The 12,110-nt window shown below is 37.8% G+C and overlaps 1 protein-coding gene across 5 annotated transcripts in view; it reads left to right on the plus strand.

The window, feature by feature from the left end:
- The window catches only part of dbn1 (drebrin 1), an 83,684-nt gene extending 72,931 nt beyond the window's left edge, over positions 1-10,753 (plus strand). For 4 of the 5 annotated variants that reach the window (XM_062048850.1, XM_062048853.1, XM_062048852.1 and 1 more), the window contains 4 exons: positions 728-844; positions 7,081-7,550; positions 7,846-7,945; positions 8,293-10,753. In XM_062048850.1, the coding sequence (XP_061904834.1) occupies positions 728-844; positions 7,081-7,550; positions 7,846-7,945; positions 8,293-8,348 (743 nt within the window). In that variant the 3' untranslated portion in view covers positions 8,349-10,753. The remainder of the gene's footprint in view (positions 1-727; positions 845-7,080; positions 7,551-7,845; positions 7,946-8,292) is intronic. The other variant, XM_062048851.1, reaches the window with a different exon arrangement.
- The last annotated feature ends 1,357 nt before the right edge of the window (positions 10,754-12,110 follow it).

Below are 12,110 nucleotides of genomic sequence, written 5' to 3' on the forward strand. Positions count from 1 at the left end.
GAGCAGCATAAATAGTTGTTGCCGGAAGACTAAAAATAAATATAGTGTCAGAATCAGAATTAGAATAGTTTTTATTGCCATTGTTTGAGAACGGGTTCTTTTTCTTGGTGCAATCGTGCAACATAAAACACATAACACAGAATAGGTAATAAAATCAGTCAGCCAGGAGGGATCCGCGTTTGTGATCAGCAATAAAAGGCATTTTTCAGAAAATTACGTGTACTTTTTCATGAAAATCGACCGATACTGATCAGTGCCCAATTGATTGGCACATTCCTAATAGTAAGGGGAAAAGGCAGAAAAGTAATCCGCTAAATTTTTGTATCAAAACCTTTCCGTGATGCACATTTTCTGTAGTCATGGTCCTTTTCTTTATATGATCTAAAAAATAATAATAAAAGAAGGTGACACTACACTGTGAATCTAACCATTTCCAGGACTGTTGATGTTGCTTACATTCTACGATCTCTTTCGAATGGCCGAGCTGGAAGTGATTTATTATCTCATCTTGTCTACTGTCGGTGTTCTCCTTTTATTCTGCACTTTATTGTCTCGTGTAATCTGACAAATCACACTCAAGGCCTCTCTGATTTATTTTTCCCGGCGCTAACTGACAGTGCATGATGCCACTGTGATTCACCATACTAATGAGGGACGTTCCCATTAAGACTTCTATTGGACACCATCCTGGACCATTTTGTTTATGATCCACTATTCTACTCCCTAGAGGACGACCAAACGAGCACAGAGCGCACCGTGGCTGCCGTGTCACCCATCCCGAAAATCGTCACCACGCCCATCAAAGAGGACTCGTATCAGGAGCAGGACCAGACATTTGACTGGGGTAATGTTTTTTTTTTTTGTTTTTTTTGGGGGGGGCGGGGGGGGTGTTCAGATTCAATGATAATTTAATAATCTGAATAACAGCAAACCGTCTTGAAACTATATTTTTAAAGCCACACGTCACATACATTTTGAAATATGAATAGTGATAACATTTGTTGTTATTGATATTACTGTTAGTCATATCATTCATACTGTTATATGATTATAATCATTAGTAGGAGTAGTAGTAATAGTAGTAGTAATACTTTACCTACTATTTTCTTTTCTTTTTTACCCACTTTTTACCTTCATTTACCTATTTACCAACATGTTTACCTTCTCTTACCTCTTTTTTACTTTCTTTTACCTCTTTTTTACCTTCTTTTACCTATTTTACCTACATGTTTACCTTCTTTTACCTCTTTTTTACCTTATATGACCTATGCTTACCTACTTTTACCTTCTTATACCTATGCTTACTTACTTTTTTACCCTCTTTTACCTGTTTTTTATCCTTCTTTTATCTTTTACCGTCTTTTATCTTTTACCTTTTCTAACCTTCTTTTATCTGCTTTTACCTTATTCTATCTATGTTTACCTACTTTTTAAACCTATTTTTACCTGCTTTTTATCTTATTTTACAAATGTTTGTACTAGAAGTACCAGTACCAGAAGTTCATATTTTTTAAATGCTAAATCTTTATATTTATATACATATATATTTATAAATATACACTACCGTTCAAAAGTTTGGGGTCACCCAAACAATTTTGTGGAATAGCCTTCATTTCTAAGAACAAGAATAGACTGTCGAGTTTCAGATGAAAGTTCTCTTTTTATGGCCATTTTGAGCGTTTAATTGACCCCACAAATGTGATGCTCCAGAAACTCAATCTGCTCAAAGGAAGGTCAGTTTAGTAGCTTCTGTAACGAGCTAAACTGTTTTCAGATGTGTGAACATGATTGCACAAGGGTTTTCTAATCATCAATTAGCCTTCTGAGCCAATGAGCAAACACATTGTACCATTAGAACACTGGAGTGATAGTTTCTGGAAAGGGCCTCTATACACCTATGTAGATATTGCACCAAAAACCATACATTTGCAGCTAGAATAGTCATTTACCACATTAGCAATGTATAGAGTGTAGTTCTTTAAAGTTAAGACTAGTTTAAAGTTATCTTCATTGAAAAGTACAGTGCTTTTCCTTCAAAAATAAGGACATTTCAATGTGACCCCAAACTTTTGAACGGTAGTGTATACATATACTGAACAAAAATTTAAATTCAACACTTTTGTTTTTGCTCCCATTTTTCATGAGTTGACCTCAAATAACTCAAACATTTACTATGTACACTAAAGGCCTACTGAAACCCACTACTACCGACCACGCAGTCTGATAGTTTATATATCAATGATGAAATCTTAACATTGAAACACATGCCAATACGGCCGGGTTAACTTATAAAGTGCAATTTTAAAATTCCCGCCACACTTCCGGTTGAAAAACTCCTTTGGATATGATTTATGCGCGTGACGTCACAAAATCCACAGAAGTGGTTGGACCCCATCGAACCCGATACAGAAACCTCTTGTTTTCTTCGACAAAATTCCACAGTATTCTGGACATCTGTGTTGGTGAATCTTTTGCAATTTGTTTAATGAACAATGGAGGCTGCAAAGAAGAACGTTGTAGGTGGGATCGATCGGTGTATTAGCAGCTAAGTACAATACTTACAGCAACACAACAAGGACTACTTACTACGCCTAGCCGATGCTTGCCGCCAAACCCACGGATGAAGTCCTTCGTTGCGCCGTCGATCGCTGGAATGCAGGTGAGCACGGCTGTTGATGGGAAGATGAGGGCTAGCTGGCGTAGGTGGAGCGCTAATGTTTTATCATAGTTCTGTGAGGTCCGGTTGCTAAGTTGCTAAATTAGCCTTAGCGTCGTTAGCAACAGCATTGTTAAGCCTTACCAGGCTGAGAATTTTTAACCGTGTGGTTACATGTACATGGTTTAATAGTATTGTTGGTCTTCTGTCTATCCTTCCAGTCAGGGGTTTATTTATTTTGTTTCTATCTTCATTTGAGAACGATGCTATCACGTTAGCTCAGTAGCTAAGTGTGTCACCGATGTATTGTCGTGGAGATAAAAGTCACTTTAAATGTCCATTTCGCGTGCTCGACTCTCATTTTCAAGAAGATATAGTATCCGAGGTGGTTTAAAATACAAATCCGTGATCCACAATAGAAAAAGGAGAGAGTGTGGAATCCAATGAGCCAGCTTGTACCTAAGTTACGGTCAGAGCGAAAAAAGATACGTCCATCACTGCCTCTCGAGTCCTTCACTGTAACGTTCCTCATCTACGAATCTTTCATCCTCGCTCAAATTAATGGGGTAATCATCGCTTTGTCGCTCCGAATCTCTCGCTCCATTGTAAACAACGGGGAATTGTGAGGAATACTAGCTCCTGTGACGTCACGCTACTTCCGGTACAGGCAAGGCTTTTTTTATCAGCGAGCAAAAGTTGCGAACTTTATCGTCGATTTTCTCTACTAAATCCTTTCAGCAAAAATATGGCAATATCGCGAAATGATCAAGTATGACACATAGAATGGATCTGCTATTCCCGTTTAAATAAAAACAATTCATTTCAGTAGGCCTTAAAGACCTATTATATTGTTCACAAATCTGTCTAAATATGTGTTAGTGAGAACTTATTTGCCAAAATAATCCATCCCACCTCACAGGTGTGGCATATCAAGATGCTGATTAAACGTCATGATTATTGCACAGGTGTGCTTTAGGCTGCCCACAATAAAAGGCCACTCTGAAATGTGCAGTTTTGCTTTATTGGGAGTCTGGGGGTGTCAGAAAAGCAGTCAGTATATGGTGTGACCACCATTTGCTTCACGCAGTGCAACACATCTCCTTCAGGTTGTTGATTGTGGCCTGTGGAGTGTTGGTGCACCCCTCTTCAACGGCTGTGCCAAGTTGTTGGATATTGGCAGGAATTGGAACACGTTGTCGTTTACGCCGATCCACAGCATCCCAAACATGCTCAATGGGTGACATGTCCGGTCAGTATGCTGGCTATGGAAGAACTGGGATGTTTTCAGCTTCCAGGAGTTGTCCATGTGGCCATGCGTTGTCATGCTGCAACATGAGGCGATGGTCTCGGGTGAATGACACAACAACGGGCCTCAGGATCTTGTCACGATATCTCTGTGCATTCAAAATGCCATCAATAAAATGCACTTGCGTTCATTGTCCATAATGTACACCTGCCCATACCATAACCACACCCACATCTTGGGCCACTCAATTCACATTGTTTAAATCATCAAACCGCTCTCCCACATGACGCCACACACGCTGTCTGCCATTTGTTTTGAACAGTGAAAACTGAAGAGAACACCTCTCCAACATGCCAGACGCCATCGAATGTGAGCATTTGCCCACTCGAGTCAGTTACGACAACAAACTGCAGTCAGGTCGAGACCCCGATGAAGACTACAAGCATGCAGATGTGCTTCCCTGAGACGGTTTCTCATAGTTTGTGCAGAAATTATTGGGTTATGCAAACCAATTGTTGCAGCAGCTGTCTGGGTGGCTGGTCTGAGACGATCATGGAGGTGCACCTGTTGGATGCGGAGGTCCTGGGCTGGTGTGGGCTGGTTAGATGTACTCCCAAATTCTCTGAAATGCTTTTGGAGATGGCTTATGGTAAAGAAATGAACATTTAATTCACAGGCAACAGCTCTGGTGAACAATCCTGCAGTCAACATGCCAACTTGCATGCTCCCTCAAAACTCGCGACATATGTTGCATTGTGCTGTGTGGTAAAACTGCACATTTCAGAGTGGCCTTTTATTGTGGGCAGGCTAAGGCACATCTGTGCAATAATCATGCTGTTTAATCAGCATCTTGATATAGTGGGATGGATTATCTTGATGGATTATCTCCCCGTGACTGCGTGGGTTCCCTCCGGGTACTCCGGCTTCCTCCCACCTCCAAAGACATGCACCTGGGGATAGGTTGATTGGCAACACTAAATTGGCCCTAGGGTGTGAATGTTGTCTGTCTATCTGTGTTGGCCCTGCGATGAGGTGGCAACTTGTCCAGGGTTTACCCCGCCTTCCGCCCGAATGCAGCTGAGATAGGCTCCAGCACCCCCCGCCACCCCAAAAGGGACAAGTGGTAGAAAATGGATGGATGGATGGAGGTATTTTGTGTATATAGTAACAGTTTTAGATCTTTGAGTTAAAACTCATGAAAAATGGGAGCTAAAACAAGTGTTGCGTTTATATTTTTGTTCAGTGTATTATATATATACATATGTATATATACTGTATATGTACACACACGCGCACATATATGTACACATATATATGTGTGTGTGTGTGTGTGTGTGTGTGTGTGTGTATATATACACTACCGTTCAAAAGTTTGGGGTCACATTGAAATGTCCTTATTTTTGAAGGAAAAGCACTGTACTTTTCAATGAAGATAACTTTCAACTAGTCTTAACTTTAAAGAAATACACTCTATACCAGACCTGGGCATTCTGCGGCCCGCGGGCCGCATCCGGCCCTTTGTGCGTCCCTGTCCGGCCCGCGTGAGGCCAATTATAAATTACAAAATAAATTTTAAAAAGTATCTATGTCGAGTGTGCAATACAACGGTGCTGCTTTTGTTTTGAAAATCGTTATTTGTATTACTTCCGTGTGGACGTATGCGTGATTGTGAGTGAATGTGAACAACTGCAATTACAAAATAAAGTTGAAAAAACATCTATGTCCTGCGCGCAATACAACTGTGCTGCTTTTATTTTGAAAAGTATTATTTATGGGCGTGTGTCCGTGTGTAACCTGCGAGTGAAGGTGCACATGCAGCGACAAGTGATGCACGGTTTACACCCGAGACGCCAAAAAGAGAAAAGTTGATGAGGAATGCCGTGTTTCCAACAAGACATGAACTGCAAAGCAACGTCCCCTCACCTAAGGTGCGTGCCTGCGCAATTGCGCACTGCTCAAGCGTCTGCTGCGCGCAGCAAATATATGCCGCGCACCAAATCAAATCCCATCTGAATTCTAAACAAAATAAACATATTTATTCTATGGAATTTTGCAATGCAACTTTGAGTGACAGTGACAACAAGCGGCCCTAACGGTGTTCGTCAACACCGTTCAATTGAACACCGTTCAATTATTGTAACGTCTATCGAGATGCTTCGAGGACAGGAATTATATCGATCACTTTATTGAACAAAACTGTTTATATTCGGACATAACCACACCAAAAACATGAGTAAAACAATTCTATCTCGAAAAACTCGTCATTTTCTGCCGTACAAACCAGGCCAAAACCAACTTGTCATCTGTCACCAACACGCATAGCACTAAACCACTGGTGCGTTTAAGGCCACACAAAAAGTCGGACAACTCAAACACCACACAAAGTTACACTATGACTCCTCAGTCATACGTGTGCTTATTTTACTGTCATTTATTATTAATGTTAATTTATTTATATTAGTCATGGAATGCTGTTACACACACTATGTTGAAGTATTACTATTATTATTATTATTTTTATTATTTATCTTACGGTATATATCAAAAATAATATTGAGCAAAATTTAATTGAAATATTGTCGATGTGGCCCTCCAGCAGTGCTCGGGTAGCTCATGCGGCCCCCGGTAAAAATTAATTGCCCACCCCTGCTCTATACATTGCTAATGTGGTAAATGACTATTCTAACTGCAAATGTCTGGTTTTTGGTGCAATATCTACATAGGTGTATAGAGGCCCATTTCCAGCAACTATCACTCCAGTGTTCTAATGGTACAATGTGTTTGCTCATTGGCTCAGAAGGCTAATTGATGATTAGAAAACCCTTGTGCAATCATGTTCACACATCTGAAAACAGTTTAGCTCGTTACAAAAGCTACTAAACTGACCTTCCTTTGAGCAGATTGAGTTTCTGGAGCATCACATTTGTGGGGTCAATTAAACGCTCAAAATGGCCAGAAAAAGAGAACTTTCATCTGAAACTCGACAGTCTATTATTGTTCTTAGAAATGAAGGCTATTCCACATAATTTTTGGGTGACCCCAAACTTTTGAACGGTAGTGTATATATACATAATGTATATTTATATACACATGTATATACATATATATATGTATATATCAATATATGTATTTATGTAGTTATGTATATATAATGTTACTGTTGTTTGTGCTTCCTCAGAGCCAAAGCAGGAGCAGAAGGCTCCAGTTCAAGAGTCGACACCCTCCAAACCCGTGCAGAGCGTTGCCCCTCAGACCCGCGACTCCTCTGGGTTCTCTATGTGGGACTCCGGCACAGATAACCTGGTCGACGTGTGGAACAGCAACGCCGCTGCCCCCGCTAGCGAGCCCTCCAAAGCCTCCCACTCGTCCAATCTGGTGGATCTGATGGGCGAAGACGACATCCCGCCTAACACCGTCACCACCAGCGGTCAAGCTCAGCCCCTCCTCAGCTTCGACGACATGATAGACGGCGCTCTCTGCTCGACCGCCGAGGACGACCCCACCAGTCTGGTGGACGTGACCACCTCTGAGCAGATGACCCTCAGCTACCAGCATGCGCTGCAGCACGCCGCCGGCGACAGCACGCAGCTGGAGGATGGACAGCTGCTGTTGACCAATGGAGAGACGCTGACGAAAGAAGGAACTCAGGTATGGATGCTGATGCGGCAATCAGGCTTTCTTTGGTGCAAATGTCAAGAGGTTATGTTAGCCCTTTGTTTCATAGATAGCAGGACTACGCTAGAAAAACACCAAATTAGTTCCCGTTGAAGCACGAGCAAAGTAAAAAACTGTTACATTGCAGGTTTGGGTTATTGTTCGAGGCATCCAGCAGATGGCGCTATAGTGAAAAGAGCTTGTTCCCCAACTTTAATGCTTATGACTGCCACCTACTGGACTGGGGTGTAACTGAGTTGTTGATACATGGCTTTTTTGTTTCTAACAGGCGAGTGAAGGCTATTTCAGCCAATCACAGGAGGAAGAATTCGGCCAATCAGATGAAGGCACGGCAAAACCGGCACCTGTCTTTTATAATAAGCCCCCCGGTGAGTCCACATTGTTTTCTTACCGAGTATATTTAAAAGATAAATCCATCTCAAAATGTTGTCTCCTTATTTTTTGAATTGTTATTTAGTCTTTTCCTGAAATAGCTTTCTTCTGGCTTCTGATTGGCTAAAGTGACTTTACAGCTCGTTAGGGCTTATAGTGCCACTCGTGTTGTTTGGTTACAAGTTCAACTGTAACTCCTTTTTTTTCCCCAAGGCTCTACCTTTTCCGGAAATAGCTTTCTTCATGCCTCTGATTGGCTAAAATAGCCAACAGCCAAAAAGGGTGGTTATGAATCAATTACGGTTGTAAATGATTCACTTGACGTGTGTTGTTGTGTGTCCAGAGATTGACATCACGTGCTGGGACACAGACCCCGTGGTGGACGAAGACGACGACTAAGCCGGCCAATCACACACGCCGAGACAAAAGTAGGAAGTGCGCTTCTTGAGGAAACTTTTTTTTTCAAAAAAATAAAATTGTGTTAAAAAAAATTGTAAAAAAATAACCTAAAAAAAAAACCATGACCAAGTGTGTATCTTTTTTGAGGAAAATAATAACGGTAGCCAAACAAGCTGGGGTTGAAATATAAGACAAATTGTTTTTTTTGTGTGTTTGATACTTTATTTATTTGTTTTTCTCTTTATATATATTTTTTTTGCTATGCAGATGTATTAGCTGGGAGCGGGCGGGGTAACTTTTAGTTTGCGACGACATCTTCTTGGTATTAAAGTAGCGCAGTGCTGCACGGTAGAGACAATGGGAAGCGCATTGTAGTGCTTTAAAGAAAATACTGCAGCCTGTAAAGCTCATACGACCGCCATGTTGTCTTCACCTGCCTTTGCTTACCTTTTTTCTTCCTGCCAAGACACAAGTCGCTTAATCTTCTATTTCAGATTAGGTGTCCTGATGATTATTATTTTTTCTTTTTGCTGCACTTTTTTGTCTGCCTATTTAGTGGATGAACAGCAGCTTAAAAGTCCTGTCTGCTTACACCCAGTTTTGCTATTTTCAATTTTTTTTGCCCTAATTTTGGCACATTTACCGACGCAAAAAATACACCATTTTGCATCTAATCCTGATGATTATACTGTAGATATTTTCCAGGTTTTTAGAAGAGCAGTGTGGACATTTTCTTTTACTCTCCACTCATATACAAACAGGACATATGTTACATAGTGGGAGGAAACAGCAAATATGACTTTTATCTGTAACAATGCATTTAAGTGGACATTTTGTCCTGCAGGCAGATTGTATTAGTATTAAGGGCCACACCAAAAATGATAAAATAATGATACCACTATGAAAAGTTGTAGTAATAGTGAAGTGTTTTGAGAAAAAAAATATATTTTACAAGAATAAACTCAAAATATTATGAGAAAAAAGTTGTAATTTTACATTAAACATTTGTAATATTTTAGGAATAGTCTTGTAAAATGTTTTTCTTAATATGTAGGAACATTTCTCTTAATAGTATGACACATTTATTATTTTACTACTTTCATAATGCAAGCTTATTCTCATAATTAGAAACTCTGATAAATATTACACATTATTGTAAAATTGCATCTTTTTTCCACATAATATAGCAAGCTTATTCTGATATAAAAAAAAACAGTTTCTCCTATTTAAGTCGTTTTACTGAACTAATCAAATTCCAGGAGTGTAAGCTAGTTATATTGCATTCGACAATGTATTATAAACATTAAAACTTTTTTGCAAGGGAAAGTCTTTGTAATATGACACAAAGTGTCAATTCTCCAAGAATTGAAAAGTACCAAAATAACGAAATTAAGCTTGTCAAATTAGAAATAAAAAAAATTGCGGTGAAAAGTCAGATTATTATGATGAAGTGAACGTATATATATATATATATAATTAATTGTAAAATAAAAAGAAACATTTCAAAAAAGTTGTAATTTAATTAGAAACTTGTGAAAAAATAACAGATTTTTATTTTTTACATTTAAAAAGAAATTTAGACATTTAAATTCTAAATATTTTTTTTCAGTGTGCCCCTAATGCTCTTCCATTCTGACCCTGTTGCTCGACTGTTTTTGTTCCGTGTCAGTGCAAAAAAATAAATATTTTTGTTAAATTTTAAATACAGTAGATATGTGTGGCGTTTGCCACCAGGGGGCGTGTTTGTTTTTAAAATGCTGTTAAAAAAAGAAGTCTGCTAGCAAGTGACTTGCAAGGCCCCTTTTTGGAATATTAGCAATGACATTGTTAGTCTTTTTGCTTCTATTCCTTGTAGAAAATAAAAGAAAATCTCCTAGGCAATAATCATGATCATATTAATTATGTGTGCGTGAGCGCGTTGGACTCATTTGCCTTGTTTAGAATCTCACATCCACATTGATTACATTCTGTAATAAGTAATAATCAGTTTAGTCAACAAATATGCAACTTTAATTTGCTAAAAGTGGCTCGTGTGTGTGTGTTGAGAATATTAAAGAGGAAGATTAGTTGAAAGAGAAGTGAATTATTTGTTGGATTGAATTAAAAGATGATGCCTTGAACCCGTCACACACACTTTTCTCTCTTTCTTTCTGCCACTGTTGAAGATTTCCAAGCTGCTTCGTTTGCTGCAATAGCTGACTCCTCCTTGTAGTTCACATGTCCGCCGCTAGATGGCGCCATTGTCACCTTTCCCTCCAACTCTGCACTCTTGATGGTTTCCTGTCCACCTGTCACATTATCTCATGCTTCACTTCAGATATATTAAACGTACATAATCACCATGTTCCTCCATTGTCATCTCTTCTAATATGTCAACTGATGCATTAAATTGTCTTTTCTAAAAGGTGAAATTCATGATTTTTTGTTTGTTTGTTGTATCCGCCATGCATTATATTCTAATATGTTGCCCCTCTCATGTAGCATTTTAGGTGATCAGATAATGCTTTGTGTTGACGGGCGTCACCATGACAACATGTATGGGTGCACTCTAAAACAAGACCAGACAGGTTGCCAGGCAACACAGACTGATACAGATGCCACCCTGAGACGAGACGGCTGACGGAGGGGAAACTGAAGAGGTGTTCCTAATATTTTGGTTACCTCTTTTGTACATACGAGAAGGGCTAAATATTAGAAACAGTCATTGCAAAATACAACCACCATGTAATCATATTGTTAAATGATTTTTTTTTTTGTCAAATATTTTTAAGGATGTTCAATATTTAACAAAGTTAAATATTGAAATAGATTTTCTGAAAATGTAAGATTTTTTTTTACCTAGAAAAAATGGATGCGTTTGTGTCTTAATTTTGAAAAAAATATTTAAATCCTTGCTTTTTTTTTTGGTTTTACATTGTTGTCCTAAATCCCTTATTTTTCAGTTAAAACATGTAAAATATTAAGAGGATGGACGTTTTGAGCCAAAATAATTAAAATATTACATTTTTGCCAAATTTGGACTGAAAAAACAATGCTTTTTTTTTTTTTACGTTAAAATATTTTTTTAATAGAAATGATACATATATTATTAAAAATATATATATACATAATATTAATGCATAACTGATATTAATTTTATGTTGCTTTTATGAATGTTTTTGTGTCCAAATTTGACAAAATATACAAAATAAAATATTTAAATCTTTGCAAATTTTCTTTCCACTTTTAGTCATAAATTCTTTATTTTGTGAACAACAACAAGAAACATTAAGAGAAAATGGAGACTTTTTGTTTACATTTTAAGTTTTCCAAATTTAGATTGAAAAGGACTGCATTTTTATTTTACATTAAAATATATATCTTCAAATAAAGAGATGATAAAGCTTTTAAATACACCAATAGTATTAATGTATTTAACTACTTTTAATGAGTGACTTCATTTATTTTATTTTGCTTCTTTTTTATGGATGTATTGGTGTCCAAATGTATAAAAGAACAAACAAACAAACTTGTAAAATAATATATTTAAATATTAGCAATTTGTATTTGTATATGTTTTAATTTTCCCCAAAATGTTTTTCTTTAAAATAAAATAAAACACACAAAAGTATTAATTAATATTTCCAAATTTGGATAAAAAAATTTTTTTTTTATATATTAACATATATATTTTTATATTGAGATTATGCAGCCATTATAATATAAATATTATTAATGTATTTAACTAATTAGTAAACGACAAGTATTTTTCATGTTGCTTCT

This window comes from Entelurus aequoreus, linkage group LG05 (genome assembly GCF_033978785.1).
Source record: "Entelurus aequoreus isolate RoL-2023_Sb linkage group LG05, RoL_Eaeq_v1.1, whole genome shotgun sequence".
In the NCBI taxonomy this organism is placed as follows: domain Eukaryota; kingdom Metazoa; phylum Chordata; class Actinopteri; order Syngnathiformes; family Syngnathidae; genus Entelurus; species Entelurus aequoreus.